The 22,852-nt window shown below is 48.9% G+C and overlaps 1 protein-coding gene across 1 annotated transcript; it reads right to left on the reverse strand.

The window, feature by feature from the left end:
* Nucleotides 1-1,502: 1,502 nt before the first annotated feature.
* On the reverse strand, nucleotides 1,503-22,841 carry OLFML3 (olfactomedin like 3). Its single transcript, XM_022584011.3, has 3 exons — nucleotides 20,810-22,841; nucleotides 19,818-20,103; nucleotides 1,503-19,505 (listed from the first exon to the last, which is right to left on the reverse strand). Exons 1-3 carry the CDS (start codon nucleotides 20,921-20,923, stop codon nucleotides 18,685-18,687), a joined length of 1,221 nt encoding a protein of 406 aa, XP_022439719.1. The 5' UTR covers nucleotides 20,924-22,841; the 3' UTR covers nucleotides 1,503-18,684.
* Between the last annotated feature and the right edge of the window lie 11 nt (nucleotides 22,842-22,852).

The following is a 22,852-nucleotide window of genomic DNA, read 5'->3' on the forward strand; positions in this document are numbered from 1 at the left end:
AGGCTCCTGGGAGGCGGGTTGTGGATAGTGACCTGTGCTCGCACACAGGCTTCTTGGTGGCGGCAGCAGCAGCCTTAGCGTTTCATGCCCGTCTCTGGGGTCCGAGCTGATAGCCGCAGCTCACGCGCATCTCTGGAGCTCATTTAGGCGGTGCTCTGCTTTCTGTGGCAGACAGGCAAGGAATCCCCTCTCCTCATGCACCCCGAAACAATGGTCTCTTGCCTCTTAGGCAGGTCGAGACTTTTTCCCGGACTCCCTCCCGGCTACCTGTGGTGCACTAGCCCCCTTCAGGCTGTGTTCATGCAGCCAACCTCAGTCCTCTCCCTGGGATCCGACATCCACGTCTTACTCCTCTGCCATCTTGAAGGTCTCTCATCACTCCCATTCTTAACACCTTCAACAGGTCCCCCTTGTTGCCAGAAAATGTCAGTTTCCTCATTGAGGAAATTTAAAACTTTGTGACTCACCGCTGCCCAAGGAGCATGCTCTGCCCTCAACAATGTGAAACCTATTCGAATTCCCTGTGTGGACCCAGCCTCTCACCCTGTATTTTTTCCAGCTGCTCCCTCTGCTTGAAGTGTTCAACCCCTTTCCCTTCCCTCTCTACCCACCAAGTGCTTCCCTAACCAGCCTCGGGGTGCGGAGGGGCCAGGAGGTTCCCCTCTTGTGTGTATCTCTACAATAACGCTGCTCCATTGCTTTCTCATTGTTCATTCATCTGTCTGCCCTAGAGATGCTCTGAAGACTAGACAGTGTCTTTTTCAACCCAGTATCTCTAGTTCTTGGTACAATTCCTTGCATGTAGTAGCGGCTCAATTAAATTTTAGTTTTAAAATGAGTGATCTCTTTCCTACCCTCTTCAATCCCAACCCATTAAGCTAGAATTAATCTTTCCTCTGCTCTTCAGCAGTTTCTTGCATTTGACTTTTAGCTGTTATCACAATCCAACCTTCATTAGTTATGTGTGTACAGCTGTTATAGCCCCTCCGGGGATATAAACTAACTGTTCAGGAACATTGGCATTAATTTTTGTTTAATTAATTAAACTTTCCACCCTCATCCCCACACTACCTAGAATGATGCCTCTCACAGGGAGATTCTAATAGAATTAAGAGCACAGGCTTTGGGATCCGACTGGCATTTGATTCTTGGCTTCCAGGCCTGTGTGGCCTTGTCCAGCCATTTTACCTCTAAGCTTTTTTCTCCTTTTTTGGGAAACGGTGATGAGGATGGGGATGCCTGTTTTGTAGCGCTATTGAAGGAGTTAAATGAGCACAGGGCTTGCCACTGATCAAGGGCTCAACAAAGGCAGCCGTGATCATTAGAGACCCTGTGCAGAACTTCTCAAATTTGTGTGAAGTTCTGTCCTTTTTTTTTTAAAACATCTTTATTAGGGTATAATTGCTTTACAATGATGTGTTAGTTTCCGCTTTACAACAAAGTGAATCAGTTATACATATACATATGTTCCCATATCTCTTCCCTCTCCCTCCCTCCCACCCTCCCTATCCCACCCCTCTAGGTGGTCACAAAGCACCAAGCTGACCTCCCTGTGCTATGTGGCTGCTTCCCACTAGCTATCTACCTTACGTTTGGTAGTGTATATATGTCCATGCCTCTCTCTGGCTTTGTCACAGCTCACCCTTCCCCCTCCCCATATCCTCAAGTCTGTTCTGTAGTAGGTCTGTGTCTTTATTCCTGTCTTACCCCTAGGTTCTTCATGACATTTTTTTTCCTTTAAATTCCATATATATGTGTTAGCGTATGGTATTTGTCTTTCTCTTTCTGACTTACTTCACTCTGTATGACAGACTCTAGGTCTATCCACCTCATTACAAATAGCTCAATTTTGTTTCTTTTTATGGCTGAGTAATATTCCATTGTATATATGTGCCACATCTTCTTTATCCATTCATCCGATGATGGGCACTTAGGTTGTTTCCATCTCTGGGCTATTGTAAATAGAGCTGCAATGAACATTTTGGTACATGACTCTTTTTGAATTATGGCCCTTTTAAAGGAGAAAAAGTTTCCTAAGATCCCTTAGAACACATGTGCAAAGACATCGACTTAAAAATAAGTTGTATCTTTATAAATGGTGTCAGAACTTTTGTAAAGCTTACCATACGATTGAAAAGTCAAAATTCAAGCAATTGTTGGAGAACTTGCAGAAGCTCAGACTGTGTCCATAGACTCTAATGGAGGAGCCTTTGTTTACTAAGTGGCCTTGGGGCAGAACCAAAGGCAGAGGCCTGCGGAGCAGTTTCCCTCCAGAAGGCGTTCATCGTGTTGGTCTGCAGAGCTGGGAGCCCTTTGTTCTTCCCGTGGGGGGAGTGGGGAGACTAGGGAGGAGGAGCCAGAAGGCCAGTGGTTTGTCCTTGGCGACTCTAGCCGGATGTGGGGCTGGCCAGTGGGAGTGAGTGACCTCCCACCAGAGCCCTGGAGCCAGTAGCACGTTGCAGAAGACTGAGTGGAGATGAACTGTGGACAGAGGCAGAAAGAAGTCCAGGGAAAATGATTTAACTCAGAAATCTTTTATCTGCAGCAGAGGGGAAAAATGACCTAGTCAAGAGAGGGTCATCCAAGCCAAGAAGAACCACGGCAACTAAATAGAAAGCCAGACCCCTGTCCCCACTCCTTCCTGGCCCCAGACTGGGCAGGGGCTGAGGAGCCTTTGGGGTCTGATGCACTGCTGGTCTCTACAGGCACTTCTCAACCCCACGCCGCCCAGAACACACTCCTCATCTCCCCTCTCCCCTAGCAGAAGCCAGTTTCTGGGACTTACCCTGGTCACAGACCCAGCGTGGAAACATCCAGAGATTCGCAACTTGCATTTCAAAGAGATTTCGAGAGCTCCCTCTCCACCAGCAACATATGGCAGCTTCTCCCACACAGTCAGACAGGCCTCGGCCTCTGTAGTAAACAGACCAACCACGCACCATTCCCCTCCCCCAAACCTAAATAAAAGTCTAAATGATCAAGACAGCGACTGGCAGACTCATTCTGCAAATGCAAACAGAGATCATTTTACATTCGGAATGAATCTGCAGAGGGCAGCGGCCTCTCCAGGCTCCTATTTCTCAATCAGAAGAGGCTATCAAGTTTGGAATGCTTTTTTCCTCCGCTCAGGAGACTTTGGAAGGAGTACAGATGTGAAGCCAAACCTAGCTCCCTAAAACGTCCCCAGTAGCAACTCTGCAGGGGCAGACAGTGCCCTTGTCCTACAGCAACCGAATGTGACACAGCTCCTGGGAGCCCTCCTTCCGCCAGCTGTCAGATCGCCGGTGACAGCACTGGCAGAGGCAGGAAATACCAGGATCAGAACGCTGGAAATGTTCTGGATTAGTGGAAAACTAGCTCTGTTCCAAATCACTGTAGTGTAGACCACGATCTGAACCTGAAAGAGAAACTCCGCTGTTGGCCCAGAGCCCAAAGGCCCAAGCAGAGCTCCCTTGTCTTCTATTTTCTTCTACCCCTCCTTTAACCCCCTCCCTCCTCCCTTCCCCACTGGAAATTGGAACCGTTTTCCGGAGGCCTATTTGTGATGTGTGCCAGAGATCTAAGTCTGATTTCTAGGAACTGTCCCAAGAAAATGATCTGTTTTGTTTTGTTTATATCTGTGTGTTCTCTTTGGAGTGTTATTTATAATAAACATGAAATAACCCAACAGTAAGGGACTGAGTAAATGACAGTATCCTTGTACACTAGAGTACCATAAAATCTGGGGGAAAAAATATGGGGAAAACCCCTGCTATGTTGGGAATTTTTAAAAAGCATTTTCCAGAACATTATTTCCACATATTGTCAATGATATAAAGATAGAGGAAAACAAAAATATGTACAAAAGAGGACTGGAAAGCTACATTGTCGTGTGGTAGGTATATGGATAATTTTTTTTTTCTTCTTTGTACTTCTCAATTTCTCCACAATTAACATGTATTATATTTTAATCAGGTGTAAAAAGCAATAAATTGTCCATCTTTCTAAAACACAGACACATAGTTTTACCTAATACACATATTTGTAGAGCAAACATCTTATCGTTTTGTCCTCTGAGAAAAGCCAGAGTTGGAAAGGGCAGAAGACACAGGGCAGGTGATGGATCGATGAAAGAATTACCGGTCGGTTGGTCTGTCTACATAATTTGTAAGGCCCCGTACAAAATGAAAGCGAGGGGGCTCCTTTTTCAAAATTAAGAATTTCAATACAGCAATAGCAGAGCATTTAAACCAAACATGGGGTCCTGTGTGACTTCAGGGGTCACACGCCCAGGAAACTGGCCCCGGTCATTAGCCTGGAGCAGGACACAATGGCCCAGCCGGTGAGGGCTTGCAGGTGGGCAGCAAGCCAGGATGAGTTGCCAGGAGGTCCCACTGCTTCCTCACCTGTTGCTAAACAGATTTCATTCTTCATGAGTCCAGCTTCTCATCAATCAACCTCTGGAACAGTGGCATACTTCGTCACATACATGCAAATCAGAAGCCAGCGAAGATGACTTGAACCCTGGATCATAATCTCTTCTTTTTTTTTGCAGGTAACTGCTTATTTATTCCATTTTAAGCGTACCAGAGGGACTTCCCTGGTGGCACAGTGGTTAAGAATCCGCCTGCCAATGCAGGGGACACAGGTTCAAGCCCTGGTCTGGGAAGATCCCACATGCCACAGAGCAACTAAGCGCATGCACCACAGCTACTGAGCCTGCGCTCTAAAGTCCGTGAGCCACAACTACTGAGCCTGTGTGCCACAACTACTGAGCCCACATGCACAACTACTGAAGCCAGCGCACCTAGTGCCTGTGCTCCGCAACAAGAGAAGCCAACACAATGAGAAGCCACCGCAACGAGAAGGCTGTGCACCGCAACGAAGAGCAGCCCCCGCTCGCTTCAACTAGAGAAAGACCCGCACAGCAACGAAGACACAACGCAGTCAAAAATAAAACATAAATAAATAAATTCATAAAAAAAAAGCATACCAGAAAGATGCCAAGCCGTCTTCTACCCTGAAATTAATGACAGTCCCTACTGAGAACAGAAAGTAGAATTTTTTAAAACAGCAATTTCTGATTGTTTTCTCTCCAGAATCATCAAGAACCCCTATTTGCACAGTTTCATGGTCTTTTTCTGGTCCCAGTCCCCCCCACCTTTTTTTTCCCCAATCCCTTTATTTTGAGAGCAGAGAGGAAATTCATTAACAAATTCACTACAGAGCATTATTCATTCCGCATGTCTCACTCAGCGATTTTTAATATCAGGAGTTACAGTAAATCACCCCTGAGTTGTGATCCCATGAATCTAACAAGGTGCACAGAGCCGCATCCCTGCTAATGACCAAGCGAAGGCAAGGTTGGAAGAAAGCGTGTTGATTCCCCTTCTGGGGCGGGGCGGCAGGCAAGCTCATTGGATTAAATTACGTGCAAAGCAAATTTCTCCCTCTGCAGTCAGTTGCAGCAGCCGCCTGCTGCAGAAATGCAAACAAATCCGATTCAAACCATAGCCAGACACCTGCCTGAGACAGAGCTTGTGCAAAATGGATGGGGAGCTGCTCAGGCAGAAAAGCACACACTAACTTCTTCCTCTAACTTCTCCAGGAGACTTCACCAGGTCAGAGGTGGGTGGGGCAGGGCTCCAGTTCTACCCCTCGCCCCAGTGGCCAGAAGAACCCCTCTCATTTTCTAAAATATGGCACGTGGAGCTTTGACCCATGGCCAGCCATTGCAAGGGCTTTGAACCTCTTCCCTCATAACTTTTCTTCTTTTTATCTTGCTGAAAACTGGAACAAAATCTGAATGTTGGAAAATATTATGAGGAGCATCTATTCCACTCCTCTAACACTTGCATCCTCCATAAAACCCCACCCAACATTCATCCAGACTTTGCTTGAACACCTCCAGAAACAGGGAGCTCACTACCACCACAGGTAACGCAAAACATTCTGGCACAGGGCTGACTGTTCTTCCCTTTGTTAAGTGGAACTCCCTCTCTTTGTGTAACTTACCTCACCTCTGTTGAGAGCCTTGTTCTACATTTTTGGGCCAGATAAAACAACTATTATGATGACCTTTCTGATATTTGAAGAGAGTGTTCTTACTTCCCATAGGTCTTCTTTTCAGTGGGTGTTAACTACACCAGTTCCCAGTGATCTTGGCCTGTGACAGGAGGCTCAATTTTTTTGCTTGTAAAATGGAGATAATAACATCAACTTTTCAGGATTGTGGTTGGGATTAAAAAAGAATGCATGCAAAGCATCTCACAGGAGGCTAGCACACAGTAGGTGCCTAACACATAGAAGCAACTCTAACTGTCCTCTTCACCTGGGACAGAAAAGAACATTGCTTCTCAGACCTGACCACAGCAGAGCGGCCAGACTGTTTCCCCTCCTCTCCTGCTAACGCTGTGCTTCTATTCACTCGGCCTAAGGAGTATCATCTTTGGGGGCAGCCATTCCACACACACAGCACCTACTACCATAAACCTTATATCAACCAAAACCCCGAAGTCTTTTTGCTTTAAGCCTATCATGCAATTAAAGATGGTTGTGAAATAGGAAGATGCCTGTCTTCCTATTAATTAATTAAAGCATAGTAAGGGATCAAGAAAGTGAGGAGCTGTTAGCTGTTAGCAGTGGACAAACATCGTCCAGGAGGAGGAGGATAGGGGATGCTGGCCGTGAGGCGACTCGCTGTGGACCCCGGTAGTTTCAGCTGGCCCTCACTTCCCAGCCATATATCTCCGCCATCTCTGCTGCCTTCATGCCAAATTCCCTTTAGCGCTGGCTATTCCCCTCTTCTTCCTTCTCAAACTCGGAGCTACTTCCCAGCCCATCACCCTCACCTTCCCAACAAGACGGGGATCCTTTCTAAAGCCAACGCTCTCCATGTCACTTGGTATCTCGTCTCCTTGCTCCTCTCCGAGAAGCCCTGTCCCTTCTCCTCCCCACACGTCTGTCCTCATCCTAAACAGGCTGGTTCTCTCTCTCCATCACACCATCAGCCTCTGCCCAGATGCCTATCTTTCCCCTTCTGGAAACAAACACTGAGGAGAATCAGGAATGGGGCAGCCACACCACACACACTCCTCGCTTTGAGGAGTCCTAGCGCCCGGTGAAACTGAAGACAGACGTACCGTGATGCACAGCTTGCCCCACTTCCGGGGTCTGCCGAGGACCCTCCCGCGTGGGCACAGGGAGGCCTGAGCAAGAATGCCCCACGCTGTGTGTAAGAGTGAGAAGTGGAAACAACCCTCAGGAGGGGAGGGTCATGACTTATGAATACAGCGGTAGTTAAAATGAAGGAACCAGAGCTCTATGATCATCCTGGGCAGTCTCCAAAATAATGCTGGGGTTTAAAAAGATTGCATACATGTATTTATAGGAGATACCTTTTAGGTGAATTTTAAAACATACAAAAGAATTCTACAAGCTGCATTGGTACAGATATGTGCAATAAACATGTTGGTTTAAACACAAGGGGATGATACTAACTGAAGGATGGTAATTACCCGTGAGGAGGGAAAGGGGCCAGTGAGGATGGGAAAGGGAAGGGTTGGCCAAATCTGTAAGCTTATATGTCTTTTTTTTTTTTAAAGAAAGAAAGAAAGATCTACAGCAAGCATCAAAAATGTTAACGTTTTAAGTCTGAGTGGTGGTTCATGGTTGCCAATTATATTATTTTCTGTACATTCAAAATATTTCATAATTAAAAATACACTGAAAAAAGAAAAGCCTTCCCTTCACCCTGCTTCTCTTTCTCCCTCCTGCCTCCTGCCCACCCCGGCTGCCTGTTGAGCACGCAGATTCTTCAGTGAGCAGCCTTGTTTCATGACCTCCCCTCCCCTCGCTGACTTGTGCTCCATGGCGAAAGCCTCCCAGCCTCACTCCAGCTCTTTCCCTCGTCTTCCCGACCCCCCTGCATGTTTGAGGGTCCTGCCTGCCCCCTCCTTCTTGGTCCATCCTCCTCTCTCGGATTTAGAGATGAGGACTTTTCCTAGTTCTACTCAGTCTCTCTCCTACACTGGCTTCTCTTCATTCTCCCAGCCCCTGAGTATGCGGTGATGCCGCCTTGAACTTCAGACATTTTCCATCTGTGCTGTCTCCCTCGTCAGGCTCATCCACTTTCATGCCATCACCTCAGTGACAAAGGTCAAGGGCATGACCTTTGGTACAAGAGCCAGACAGACTTTGGTACAAGTTCTGGCTCTACCGCTTTCTAGGTGTGTGACCTTGGACAAATTGTGTATTTCAGCCTCAGTTTCCTCATCTGTAAAATGGAGACATCAGTCCTAATCTGCAGGGTTGTTGTACTGTTAGCTCAACAAATGCTACCAGTTACTTGCACAGCTTCAACAAGTTTACCTCGAGTCAAAAGAGCTCCCTCAGCAATATGGCTTGATCGGGGTCTTTTAACTTTTATTTCCCTGTGCACCCTTAGAGGCAATTTATATTCTCATGAAACTAACCTAGTAGCTCTTTCCTGAATGCACTTGTACCTGACCATCTCCACACCTGGGGTCCTGCCAGTCCCCCTCCTGGAGCACCCTCTCCGTCCAGCCCTTCCTCTGAGGCCACCTCAAATGCTACCGCTTGATGGCGCCTCTTCAAAGCCCCCTCCTTGGAGTCTGACCGCTTCCTCCTTGGAATTCTCATGAGGCACCCCTCTCTTAAGGCACTTATCCTAAACTCCTCAGGCAGTGGGTAGCAGAGAGAAACGTATGCCTGTCTTATCACCCTACCCTTGGCCGCCTCCCACTGCCCCACCCCAACTAAGTAGCCAGTTTCTGAGGCACAGAAGTCATTACCATGTCTTCTCAGCCCCCAGCACAAAGCCTGGCTCTCATTAAATGCATTGGAATCATTGTTTTGAAGGCTGAAACCACTGCATTTGTGCCGTGTAGGGTGAGTGCCAAAGGCTCCGTAAACAGTGCTGCCGTTTATTATTTCTGTAGGTGGCAGGGCCCGGAGGTGAGTGCCCTGCAGAGGCTGCAGCCCAAGGCAAAGGTGAATTCGAGGGAGAATCCAGTGAGACTTGCTCCAGGGCACGCAAAGCTGGCAACAAGGTCCTGTTCCCAAGAGACTTGCAAAGAAAACTGTGTGCAAAAAAAAGGAGAACTGGCCTGGGTTCTGGCTGCTGGCCGTCCCATGAGGGAAGCTGCTGCTTCAGGGAGAGCTTACACCTGTGCAAACTCCCAGTGTCCGGGGCACTCACCTCTCAAGCTCACGGAGAACGAGCTTGGAAGGAGAGGACAGCCCTGGACCCTCCTTCCTCCCTTTGTGCCTTCCTGCCTTTTCCTCTCCCTGTTCTCCTCAAACATCCACTGAACCCGAGAAGTAGGTACCAAAGCTATAAAGAGGAAGTCACTGTCTCCGTTCTCCGTTCTCTGAATCTCCCCAGAGAGGGAGAGTTTCACAGTCTAGTCTGGGGAGATGGGTCCATTAACAAACAATGACATAGAGCGAGACATAATGACATGGGTGCTGGAGCCGGGAGAGACCCTGGGGCAAGGAGGTCAGTTGGGAGCCTCCTGCAGTGGCCCAGCTGAGCGATGATGACAGCGGTGGCAATGGTGTGCAGAGCGGTCCTGACGGGTGTCCCTCCAGCCAGGCTGAGGACCCTCCAGAAGTTGACCATCCCCCACTGCAGGAAAGGCTTGGGTAGAAGGTCCTCCTATAGAACAAGCCCTACCGCACGGCAGTGTGGCTCCTATTGATTCATCTTTTTAACCACCAGTCCAGGAGCTGTGAAGACGTGTCCATGACTGTCTTATTCACTGTTGTGAGGAAGCACTTAGCACATAGTAAATACTTCGCCAATATCCATTACATTTTTCATTAATCAATTGTCTGTCCAAGTTGGCTTTGACATTGAAGGGTCCCCACCAATGCTGCCTCTCACACGGGCTCCATTCAGACTTCAACATCCCTCAGTGACCTTCCCAGACGCGGATGTGCGTCTCACCCCCAGATTTGCTTCCTGCTCTATAACTAGGCATTGGGTCTCATTCTGCACAGTCATGGTGTTCTGACTTTACCGTCTGAACACCGTCTCTGACTTTGCATTTTCTGCCTGCTGATGACCACTCACAGCAATTCAATCCCATAACAGGGTCCGGGTTCCATAGGCGTCATATCCCCCTTTTTGAGTCTGATACACCTACAAGTTCCTTTTGTTTGTAATAATCAACTTTCCTAATGATGACTTTTCATTTGTGCAGCAACCCTTTGCTCCTTCTTGCTGGATGGGGTCCTCAGCCTGTCCCATTCCTTGGCTGCCCGAAACCCAGCACATACACAAGACACTCTACATTGACTCTTAACTGAGTAATCTGAGCAGTGAGTACTTGTGTGGCTTTATGATTTACAAAACACTTTCACATGCATTATCTCATTTCAGTCATCACACTGCCCCTGTGAGGAAGATATAAATATTGTTGTTCTCTTACAGATGAGGAAACTGAGATCACACAGGCAGAAAAGAGTTGAACTACAACTTGAACCTCAGATGTCTGCTCTGTGCCCTGCCACTGCCCTGTCCTCAGGGAGAGGGTAAGCCAGGCTGATCTTTCCCAGACCATGAATCAGTAAGTGTGGAGCTGCCTCCCTTGCCCTCATTAAAAACTCACAGAACATAAAATCCCACTTTGTGGCTGATAATTTGTCTGCAATTTACAGGCTTTCAGATGAATACTGAAGTCTGTTTAAACGAGATTACTCCTACCTCAACTTAAAATCCAGTGATAGGGACTTTCCTGGCGGTCCAGGGGTTAGGACTCTGCGCTTTCACTGCTGTGGGCCCAAGTTCAATCGCTGATCGGGAACTAAGATTCTGCAAGCCACGAGGTGCGGGCAAAAAAAAAAAAAAAAATCCACTGATAAAAGAAACATTTCCCCTATGTCTCCCCTTACTTACTTAATTATTAAGCTAGTGTTTCTAGTTTACCTCTTTAAAGATTCCCCTAGATATCTAAACAGTTTACAACAGTAAAACGTATTTCACCTCCATCAGGACTAAGGAGGGCTGGAAAGGACAGAGAGAGGAAGAGAAGGGAATTTCTAGGTCATAATCAGGCATGAGAGGAGAAATCCACATCTGTGTGTTTACCTCCCCTCTGCTGGGAGGGAAAAATGCTCAAGAATCCAGGTCATTGGGTAGAGATTCCAGGGGGTAGAAACCATTGAATCCTCAGTCACTGCCAGCATAAAACATGCACCTGCTTCACAAGTCACTGAGTAAACTGATCACACCATGCTAGAAGGCTCTGGAAGTGTACGGTGAGTTAGAAAACACTTGCCTGACTTGAGGGTCCTAGACCAGATGACATTAAGGTCTCTTCCAGATTAAAATAGGCTGTGCTTCTAGTCTGCGGAATACTCGGCCACACTCTTCGTGATGCCAGTAAAGGTACCTGGCCTGTGTGCCAACTTTACGTCTTTCAAAGCCCTTTAACTCTTGTTCTGTCCCAGCCTGAGTGGACAGTCAATTAGAAACAGTGAGGGAGATTTCTCAGAATGGATCCAAAGGCTACAAGGTAAACTGACAGGTGACAGTGCGGGAGGAGAGACGAGACACACAAAGAAGAAAAGCATCACAGCCACATCCTACACAGCATAATTGGTTCTGAAGGCATCAGGGCACAGAGGTACAGTACAGTAATTGATGTTGATAACCCGAGTCATCGAGAGGTTAAATCATAGACATGTCACTGCGAGCTGACTGCTCAGCTCATTTACAAAATATTTGTTGGACACCCAGTATGCGCCTAACTCTGTCTGTATCCCCAGGATAGAAAGATGAATAAGGCATGGTCCCTGCCCTCAAAAGGCTCTCTGGACTTCAATTTCTTCAACTGTAAAATGAGGGAGCTAAACTCAGTGATTCCTAAGATTCCTTCCCGGAGGTCCTAAAAGCTTTATGCATTACGACTTGAACTTCCACAGTCCTACGAGATGGTAATCCAGGTAACCTAATCCTATTTTGCAAGTGAGCACTGAGACTCAGAGAGGTTAGCATCTGACTCAAGGTCACACAGTTAATGAGGAGCAAAGCCAGGACACTCAGCCACATGAACCGGTCACACTGAAATAGAAAGGTCTTCTTCCTCCCACCCCTGTGCTCTCTCCACACTGTCTTCCTTCCTCCAAAAGGGCAAGCAGACTAGATGGAGAACAGCTCATGCATTTGACAGCTGCCTGGATTTACAGGGCTGGAACACAATATTCAGCAGCCACAAAACAAAACTCATGTGCAACTGGACACCAATAAATATCTGTAAGACCAAGTGCAACCAAAACGGCATCGAAGGATCTGGCAAAGTCAACAGCAAGATCAACAGCAAGATAAATCCAAAAAGTCAATAGTAATGGCTACTAGGGACACATGCTGAACAACTAGAATATCTCTGAGAGAGAAAACGTGGTAGAAGGAAAAAGGCAGCTTGGGAGCACTATATTTAAAAAGAAAAGAAAAGAAAACCAAACACCAAACACTGCTGGTGGAGTTGGTACAGGCACAGAGAAGCGGTGGGGATGTTCCCACACAGCCTGCTTTCTTCCCTCACCCCTGGCACAGGACACATGTCAACCCCGCTGTTACTGATAATGTACAGATTACGGTGGGAAACAGGGGTCCTGCCTTCTTGTAGACAATGTACAAGTGGAGAGAGAAGGCTGCCAGAGAGCCACTGGATCAAGACAGAGGGTTGATCACCAAACAGAGATAATCAGCAGCATACTGTCCAATATGAGACAGCAAGTCACAGTCCTGGGAATGAGCATGTAGTGAGCAACGTTATTGTTCTGGATGCTCTGCTAGATATTTTACACACACTAGTCCACCCATCCCTCACAACAAGTCTTTGACGCTCAGACTCTCAGAGAATTGGTTTGCCCAGGATTACCTGGCCAGCGAGCGGCTGAGCAACGATTTGAACTCAGCTTGTGTTCCGAGCTCCAGTTCTCCCCACTCCTCCACACAGCCTCCAAGACTAGGTTCTGGCCCCACTACCTTTATTAGCTCTGCAACCTTAGACGAATCATTAAATCTCTTATAATCCTCGGGTTCCTGAGAATTGCCTGTCTCACAGAATTGTTGAAAGGATCCAAGGAGATAAAAAGCATGAGCATTTCTTAATCTGAAAAGACTCCTGCAATCAAGATGATATTGATAACAATACTTACTGAGCACCTACTATGTGCCAGACACCGGTTTACTGCTTTACAGGGATTACCTCGCTTAATTCTCACAGCAATCTGTGGAATTGGTATTCTCTACATCGTACATAGATGAAGAAACCGAGGCTCACAGAGAAGTAACTTGGTAGCAAGTGGCAGGGCCAGGGTGGGAACAGACTTAACTACTCCACAACCCCTGCTGTGAACCAGATGCTGAACAACAAAGGTCTTCCCACTGCCTTCCTTCCGTCGTTTTATTGCCTTCCTCCCCCGTGGCCACAGGGCTTAGCTGTGCCGGCCTACTTTGAGACGTTCCCCTTAGATGTAGGAGCTAGAAATCGCCACTGCGGGAAGGCCAACACGTTCTGCAGTTGAAGAGAGACTGCTTTCTGTTTTTATTATTTTTTTAATTAATTAATTAATTGTTTTGGCTGTGTTGGGTCTTCGTTTCTGTGCGAGGGCTTTCTCTAGTTGTGGCAAGCGGGGGCCACTCTTCATTGCAGTGCGCGGAGCTCTCACTGTTGCGGCCTCTCTTGTTGCGGAGCACAGACTCCAGACGTGCAGGCTCAGTAGTTGTGGCTCACGGGCCCAGTTGCTCCGCGGCATGTGGGATCCTCCCAGACCAGGGCTCGAACCCGTGTCCCCTGCATTGGCAGGCAGACTCTCAACCACTGCGCCACCAGGGTAGCCCTGCTTTCTGTTTTTATCTGTAGCTTGTCTTTGTCCAGCTGAATTGAAAAATGTCACCAAGAACATTTACTGCTTGCTGGTCTGAGTTAGGCCCTGAGTTAGGAGACAAATCTGCCCAGAGTTCCAAGGGTTCACAGTCTCCTGGGGGAGCACGATACAAGTATTCATTGAGTCCCGTCTCTGAGCCAGGCTCTGGGTTAGGCTCTGGGGACACAAAGATGAGCAAGACACAACACACTGTGGTACCGGCTCCAACTGGGATGCACACAGGGTAAGTCAGGGCCCAGAGGAAAGGCCCCTGACCCTGCCAGGTGGGATTGAGAACAGCCAGAAAAGCATCCCAAAGGAAGTGGGGCTTGAGAACTACATTCTGATTGTCTGCACTGCCAAAGAGTTGGCATATACCATCTCTGATCCTCACAGCAACAATCCTGTTTGGCAGATATTATTACCTTATAGATAAGGTATTAAGTAACTTGCTCAAGGTATCAGAGCAGTAAGTAGCAGAGGCAGACTCTCACCCCAGGAGCTCTGACTCCAAGCTTGCCAGACCCTAAAGTTATGTCAGGTTGCCTCAGATAACACTGTGCTACAAGCTACAATGGAGAAAGAAACGCCACACCATGAGACGCCAGAACAGGAGAGGGTAAGTGAGCTGCGGTCTGTGGGGCGTCGTGGAGGATGAGTGGTGTGGCGAGCCGTGGTACAATGATTCAGGACAGGCCTGCACAGATTCTTCAACACTCTAGTGAGTCCTCTAGGTCATGGGCAGGGAGGAACACTCTAAAGGCTGAAGGCCACGTGCCCGGCCGCCCAGCGGATGGGGTGATTTTTTTGGTGGGAAGGTAAGGTGTAGACGAGGAGTCGGATTTGGGTTGTAGGAAACAGAAACCTACTCATATTAACTTGAGCAAAAAAAATAAACACGAACAAACAAGAAAAGGGAGTATTTAGTTTAAGGATTCAGGCATTTTGTAGAACCCAAGGGCTAGCAATGTACTGGGACCACAGGAGAGCTGGTTTGAGATCAGACATGCACACTGGCCCTGATCAGTCACCCCTCACTCCTCTCCTGTCTCTGCTTCTGTCTGGTGTCTCCTTATCCTTTTCCCTCTGCAGCCTGGCTCTCACTGTCTCTCCGTAGCAGGGCAAAAGATGCTTCCAGACACTCTCTCAGACCTAACATCTCTGATCTGCAATTCTAAATCCCCAGGATAGAGAATCTGATTTGTTCCCATTGGGCCACGTGGCTATGGATGGGAAGGAAGGGTGTCCGTTCTCAGAGAAGGTGGAGCTGGGGAGGCTGGAGGTCATGACCCCAGAGGTCAGGCTGGAGTGTTCTGGAGATGTGTCCAACTCCAGATATTGTCAGACCCATGTTCTGGAGACAGGGTGCTGAGAGGTCTTCGTTTTTACCTTCTCATTCTGCCCTCTAAAGTAATACACTGTCTGCCACATTTATAATTCTTCTGTGGAGTTATTAAATCCATAAATAAAGATTTAATCTTTTAAGCTCTGCATTGTGAGAGCAAAAGTTAAAAAGCAGGCAGAGGAAAGCTTACCAGCCTTGGTGGCCGGGGGTAGCAAAGGAAGACTCATCCAGGCTGCTGGGGCAGAGGATCAGGAGAGGCTGCAGCTGCAGAGCGGGGCGAAGGGCAGAAGGACGGCCCCTGCCCTCTGGCTGAAGGTCGAAAACAGCCCTCCTGGAGCAGAGACCGCATTGCCGAGGCAGCCACAGAGAGGCTCAAGAGACCAATCCTGCAGGCTGGGAGAAATACCAGAACAGTCTCAAGAGCTCTCAAAATGGGCATGTTTTGACGTAAAGCAGGTAGAGAAATGTGGAGCAGTAGAAGGGGATGCTTCCAGGCGTCTCGGGGAAGGGCGCCTGTACAAGGAGAGGGATGAGAAGGAATCCAGAAAATCTGAGACTGGAGGAGGAGGAAGAGGGAAAGGCCTCTGCTTCCTGTTTAGCTCAGAGCCCGATTCCAGAGGAAGCACTGTCAGCTGAATCAACAACTTCATTCCTTATATATCTCTGCCCTCTCCCTTCGCCACCATCTGGGGCTCTGACAACACTGGCTCAGGTTCCCTGATGAAAATGACAAGGTGAACACGTTCGTTTCTCTCATGGGCAGACACAAAGACCAGCACCAGGGAGGAAAGGCTATTGAGAACAAAGAGGAGAGCTGGGAAGTTAGGGTGGGGAGTTCTGAGGGCAGAATAGGGGTAAAGGAAGCCCTCTCAACCCTGCCTTGTGATAGAGAGGCAGTGCCTGGACCAGAGATCTGGCAGACAGCTGTCCCCACAGCAGCGGCCCTTCCTGCTTCTTAACGTTATTCCCACAACCCCATCCCCGGCTTTTACTGTCTTAGGGCCGGGTGTTGGGGACACACGTGGAACTTCTCTTTGGACTCTTAGCGCCTTTTTACCCCACAGGGCCTCTGCTCCCCACTGTCTTCCCACTGTCAACTCAAACCAGAGGGCATAACCCGTTTCTGTCAAGTGACATGTTATGGAGGGTCTGAGAAGGAGCAGTGAGGCTGCTTTTTGATGATAGGATTCAGCCACGGAGGCTCTGTCCTTGAGCAGCAGATAATTAAGCTTAATGAATTTGGACAGTTCACTGGATCTGCCCACACAGTTCCACTCACCGTCTAAAACGCTTCCAAAATAGCACTAGCTATTGTACACAAGCCAAAAAAGAAAAACAAAAAGGAAAAAGTAGTAAGTGACAAGGCCCCAGAGATTTCTGCCCTTTCAGAAAAGTCTGAGTGAACTTTTCCAAAGAAACTTTAAGCAAGAAAAAAAAAAAAGGTGCGTCTTCCCTCATTGAGGAACCAGGGAAAAAAAGATGCCACAAAGACAGGCACACACGTTGTGAGGTGGAAGGACCCGGTGTTGGTACTCACTCCTCACACTGATGTCATCTACACACAGAGTCTCCGAGCTATTCCCTCCCCAGGGTCGTCAAAAAGCTGTTTCTGGCAACTGGTGCTGGATCAAGATGCCTCTACAGGCGGGGCCTCACCCTCTCACACAGCGGTGTCACACTAAGGAGACGAGCTCCCCCCATGTGTGCACGTGCCCACACACTCCTCCTCGGGGCCCGGCCCCCACCGAGAGCTCCCTCCCTCCTCCACGCCCTCCTCAGCGAACCGCGCGCTGCTAGAGCCAGATGTTCCGTGGGCAGACCCCTCTGTGGGCTGACAGGCGGTGATTACTGCTGCCAGCCCCGTATTAGAGAGAACTGAATGGGAGCGAGCCTCCGCCCGCCCAGGCTCCCCACAATAGCGTCTTTGTGAGGTGCTTCACTGCCTTTCATTTCCCCTGCCTCGCCAACCTACGTCAGGAGCAGCTCTGCCTGGGGAGGGAAGAAGACAAAAGGAGGATCACAGGGTCCTGACTGATCCACCCTACCCCGGGGGTGGGGGAGGGGTGGGGGGAGAAGACCGGGTCCCTTTCTCCTCCCCCCGCAAGGGGTAAATAACCAGGAGGACTCCCAGGGCTGCTTGAGGTCAACTTCACAGTCTAAGCAGTGGATCTTGTCCATCAGATGGCCTTGCTCCGGAGAGTTGGACATGAGGATGAGGCTGGAGCGGGGCCTGGTACAGAGCTCAGCAGATGCCTAGAGACTGGAGTCCGAAACCAGGGTCTCCTCCTGTCCTTTCTCCCTTCTCCCTTCCCCAGATGGCCTTCCGCAATTGCAGCCCAGAGGCCAGAGTGCTAGGCAGTAAAGGGTTAAGTTTCCGGGACTTCTGGACAGACTTCAGCCAGGTTCCAGGACTGGGGTAGGTAAGTGGGGGCGAGGAGAGTGGCGGGAGGGATGTGTTGGGAAACTGGTAAGACTAACATCTGGGACGTGGTCACTGCCCCTCCTCCTCGCCCAAACCGCAGACGCCGTGGCAGCAGGAAAATCAGAGCAGTTCAGACCAAGCGCGATTGTGCAACCTGGCCCTGGTGATGAGCTTGATGCTGGAGATGGGAGTGGGGTTCGGTCCTGGGGGCAGAGCCCACTTCAGAGGTGAGGCTTAAAGTTCTTACAGAACCCACACGCATTCAGGGCTCTGGTTTCCACATTCGACTAAACCCCATTGTCTGCATCAAAACCTCCCGGAGGTGTGGTGCCGCTGGTGGTTCTGGGAGGGCTGCTGCGGAGGACGGTGGGCACCGGGGGCTTTTGCCCCAGCCTCTGGAAGTGCTGGGATTTTGCCGCCTCCCCAGGCACCTCCCAGTGACGTCTGAAACTGGAGAAGCCCCTCTCGCTAGGCAAGGGAGCCCAGCCAAGTCCCTAATGCGGTTTAAGGAGCGGGGATGTGGCAGAGGAGAAGATGGACGATCGGGGAGAAATCTGATCTGAGGGCTACCCCAAACAAACACGGGCAAGGAGCAGTGGATTTTCCTTTTAATGCAAAACGCTGCAGTACAGAACGAGTTCCATCCTCTAGGGCACTGAAGGGAGAGAGGGCAGAGTCTAACATCTCTCTCCCCTGACTCGCACTGAGGCAAGAAATATTCTGTTGCCTGTTCACTGGGGTCTCTCCTCCATATGTATAAGGGTCAGAGCTCTGGAACTGGCTCATCTTTCACCGGCCTGAAATCTGCTGACATGGGGCAAGAGAGGAGTGAACATTTAGGGCTTTCTCTCTTTTAGCTCTAAAAGGATTCCTCGAGATCTGGAGTCCCATGTGAAATGAAGGGGCAATGAGAATTTGGCTTCCATTGGCTGAAAATATGAGATGTGAATCACAACTTGCCCGGAATGACGAGCAGGAAATTTAGTCGGGATATAAATGTATGGAGGTGAAAGAGATTCAAAACACAAGACTAGCTCCCTCAAACTTCTTCCTCTTTCTTCCTCATCTCCAGCTTATAGACAATCTGGTAGCCATCATCCCAGGCGTAAAGCTGGCGCTCTCGGGGGTTATAGCGGAGGCTGGCGTGGGCACCATATCGGCGGGGGAAATAAGGGAGTGCTGCCCTTTCAGGGGTCAGGGTGCCACTGGCATCAAAGGAGCACTGGATGCGGGCCCGACTGGCAGGGCGGGTATTATAAACAACGTATAGGGTCCCACAGATGACAAAGGCAGCCTCAGCATTCTCTCTGGGACATGGTGTGTCCCACTGCTGCTCTGTGTCCAGTGTCTGCGGGTCTAACTTGGCCAGACACAAGTGCCTGTCGTCCTCCCGGGTGGCATAGACAGCCCAAAGGCCCTCCTCATCAGCCGCCAGGTCTATGTACGTGTCTGCCGTCAGCCCGTACGGGGGGATCAAACCCTCTGCTGGGAATACTGAACTGTCCACCACTGTTCGGTTTGCCAGGTGGAATTTGATGAGCTGTAAAGTGTTCTCCAACTCACCGCCCCCTCCAGGTCCTCCAGGGGGCCTCCGGGCATAGTAAAGAAAGCCACCATATACCAGCTGGCCCGTGCCTACCCAGGGGAAGGGCACCCGGACTCGGGAAGCTTTCCGGGCAGCCATGGCAAGGGTGAAGTCACGCAGCCTTGGGAAGACAAAGGCTGTGTCATTCTGGGTCCCATCTAACACGTAGATCTTCTCTGCTGGCCCCAGTGGATCCTTGGTCCACAGACCAGCTGGGCCACCAAACCGCTTCAGGATCTTCATTGATCTCACCTGAGAGATTGTGTAGCCACAGTCTGGTGGGAAAGGAGAAAAGCACAGGACAAGGAAAAACAGGCAAGAGTTAGATGCTCACTGCAGGAACCCCCCAGGGTGGGCTATTTGGAGAACAGTTGGGCCTTTGCCCAGTGGACGCCTCCACTCTCATGGAGGATTGGGGCAAAGAGCACCACAGAGGCCTGGGTCCCCAGAAACTCTCCTTAATGAACCTGATAGTACAGAGATTTCCCTAAAACAGATTCTAGAAGACAGAGGCAAATGGACTGGGATAAGGAGAAAAAAGGGGAAGAGCCAAGGAAGAATACAGGGGTCTGTTTCAGATTGCTTACCTGTCACCATATCATACTTCTCGTTTCTTCTGCCCTTGCCTTTGGCCCCAGGGCCTCCAGTCACCTTCTCATCAACCTCTACACAGGGTAGGGCTGGGTTCTGGGTCTCCAGATAGTCCACCTCCCGCTCCAGACGGTCCACTCTCCCCGAGATGGTGTCAGCCTCAGTTCTGAGTGCCTCCCGCTCCTTCTCGGCCACCTCCAACAGCGGCAGCATCTTGTTCTTGAAATCCCGCAGCTCAGCAGCATGCCGACTACTCTGGTCCTGGCACTGGGCCAGCCGTTCCTAAAGGGATGGGGCAGCAGGAAGGAGGGCCTAAGGGTTACAACTCTCAGGCAGGGAGAGGCCCAACCAGGGAGTCAGGAATGGGAAAAAGCAAAACTCAGCCAGACATCAGCATCCCCTTCAACCTCCACAGAGAGAAAACCAAATGTTCAAGATGCTAAAATGTGCAAAGAGCTCAGCTAAGATCCATCTAGGCCCCAATCCCGACTTTGCATCCTCCGGCCGTGCTGTGAGCAGTGCCACTGACTTCTCTGAGCCTCTAGGGCAGTCTAAGTGCATGAGGGTGAGAAGGGACCTCTGCTCCATTATATGATCCTCCTCTTGGGAATTAGGATGCTACAGACTCCAAGCTGTTAAAAAGGCAGAAAGTTGCAGATTCTCTGAGAACTTCCAGCTTTTAAAAGAATCATCAGCTCATCCTGAGATGCATTCCCATAATTCTAGCTCTCAATTTCCACTCTCTTCCCTTATCCCATCTAATCCCAGGGGTGAAACACAAAGGTCTATTTGCTTTGGAATTGCTTTCTGTATGTGCGGAAAGAGGAGGACTTGCAATTTTGAGGATCCTCTTATTAAAAGATGGAGTTTTCTGTAGGTTCTTACAAGAGCCCTAATTTGTCATCCCCACATCCCTGACAAACTGGTTGAATCAACAGGAGATGTGGAATCCTTCCAGGCTGGGCCAGAAGAGAAAGGAGACACCTACCTCTAAGGCAGCTAGTCGGCGTTCCATGTACTCCACAAGGTGGTGCTGCTGTCCTCGAAGGGGTCCCGACCAAGACAAAAGGAACAAGATAAGGAGCGGGGTGCGGGGCCCCATGGCTGCGGGAGAGTAGGGCCAGGGTAGACCAAGTGTGTAGTCGTGTGCACACGGCCTCTTCCACTCAAGCCGGCGGGTTAGCTTTGGAGGCCGGGCTGGGGGCGGTGCCTTCTCTCTTGCAGGATCTCAGGGCTCTCTCACTACTCTGGAATGCTTTCACAGTCTCTCTACGGGCCCCACCCCCTCCTTTCCGCTTGGATTGATCAAACACAGATGGCCCTATTGCAGAGCAGCCAGAAGGCTTAACCGCCTCCCGCCTAGGCCGTGGGCTCCCCAGGAGAGGAGAAGGAGATTGGAAACCCTAGGGCAAAGGCCTTCTGGGCAGTCACCCAGGAAAAGGAGCTAGCAGGGGGAGGCAGAGGCCCCGGAGGAAACTTAGCAAACTCTATTCCTGCTTTAGAATGCTTCCAATGCTGACTTAAGAACCATCCTTCGTTAATCCTTTCCTTTCCCAGCAATAACAGCATGGATTGTTTTCTGCCTTTAGTGGAAGCTGGAAGCAGGGGAGATGAGGTTTGAGGGGAAGGGGTGGGAAGAAAGGCCACAGTAGTCAAATCTGTAGTACCTTCTTCTACAGCTCACTGGCGCCATCTTGTGCTAAGCACCTGGTGTCATCTCAGAATTAATAGGGAAACCAAGTTCACCTCCAGTGGAAAATTTCCCGCAAAGCAAGCCAAGTAGATTGAATTTACAGGGGTTTTCATGATTAAAATGCAGCTTTCCCCACGGACTATCCAATTACTTATGGGGCTATCCCAATCTCTCTCTGATTTAGCCTAAGAAAGAGAATGTATCTGAGATTAAAACTAAAAAACAAAACCCAAAAAACCCAGAACAGGTCATTGAGAAATTAGTAAATTAATTCTTGATTATCTGGAAGTGAGACTGACTGCAGTCTTTCTATATACAGTTTTTCTTTGCCTGAAAGTTTCTAGGCATATTCTCTTACCCAAACTGGGGAGTGTTCAGTGAGTTCACACTAATTTTACATTCATTTAGGAAAAAAAAATGAAAAATATATATGTTACAGTCTAAATCAAAATAAATGTACTCTGACTTCCCTACTAATGGGAGAGAACAGATAACGTCTCTTGGTTATGGCCCAAAAGGGTGTTTCTAAATGTTTCTCATTTCCATATCCCAACTATGACTACAGGAGCCCAAAAAATTAATGGCCACTGTAAGATAGACTTGTCCTGAAACACATGCGTCAAAAGAAGTCAAATGAGCATAGCATTTATTCAGAGCCCCGCAGTGATGAATCTAGACAAATCTCTAATTCTTTATCAGGAGAAATTTTACTTTAATCACTCACTTAAGAGAAATCTGAGCCAAAGTCCTCCTCTAAAGAAAAAAAAAACCTACTCCTTGGACTTGAGGACATGGGGAGGGGGAAGGGTAAGATGGGATGAAGTGAGAGAGTGGCATGGACATATACACACTACCAAATGTTAAACAGCCAGCTAGTGGAAAGCAGCCGCATAGCACAGGGAGATGCGACCACCTAGAGGGGTGGGATAGGGAGGAGATATGGGGATATATGTATATGTATAGCTGATTCACTTTGTTATACAGCAAAAACTAACACACCATTGTAAAGCAATTATACTCCAATAAAGATGTTATAAAAAGAAAAAAAAAAACGATTCTTCTAACAGTGCAGCTTTCTGAAAGGAGGGGAAAACAGCATCATCTTGTGGTTATTCTTATTTGCATTCTGGTACTTTAGATGTTTGGTGGAGCGTGCTAGGAAGCAAAGTTTAATTAGCCTGTGTCAGAAGTTTCTGCATCTTTCAAAGGGCCAGATCCAGATGATCTTAAGTTAGGGCCCTGGACACTCCATTCTTGGGAAGTATTCCCTACCGACCCCTATTTATTTCTGGGGCGGAGATTTGTATGAAGAATGAAGTTGTCTCTAACACTCTACTG

Source organism: Delphinapterus leucas, chromosome 1 (assembly GCF_059928025.1).
Source record: "Delphinapterus leucas isolate spDelLeu-1000000601 "Yukka" chromosome 1, BTC_Dleu_Yukka2, whole genome shotgun sequence".
Lineage (NCBI taxonomy): Eukaryota > Metazoa > Chordata > Mammalia > Artiodactyla > Monodontidae > Delphinapterus > Delphinapterus leucas.

Bases quoted from the DNA above. Each gene is read 5' to 3' on its own strand.
- OLFML3 (XM_022584011.3), bottom strand. From the start codon at position 20,923: ATGGGGCCCCGCACCCCGCTCCTTATCTTGTTCCTTTTGTCTTGGTCG. The intron at 20,104-20,809 runs GTAGGTGTCTCC...CCATCCCTTTAG, and splicing joins GCCGACTAGCTGCCTTAGAG to GAACGGCTGGCCCAGTGCCA. The intron at 19,506-19,817 runs GTAAGCAATCTG...CTTTCCCACCAG, and splicing joins GAAGTATGATATGGTGACAG to ACTGTGGCTACACAATCTCT.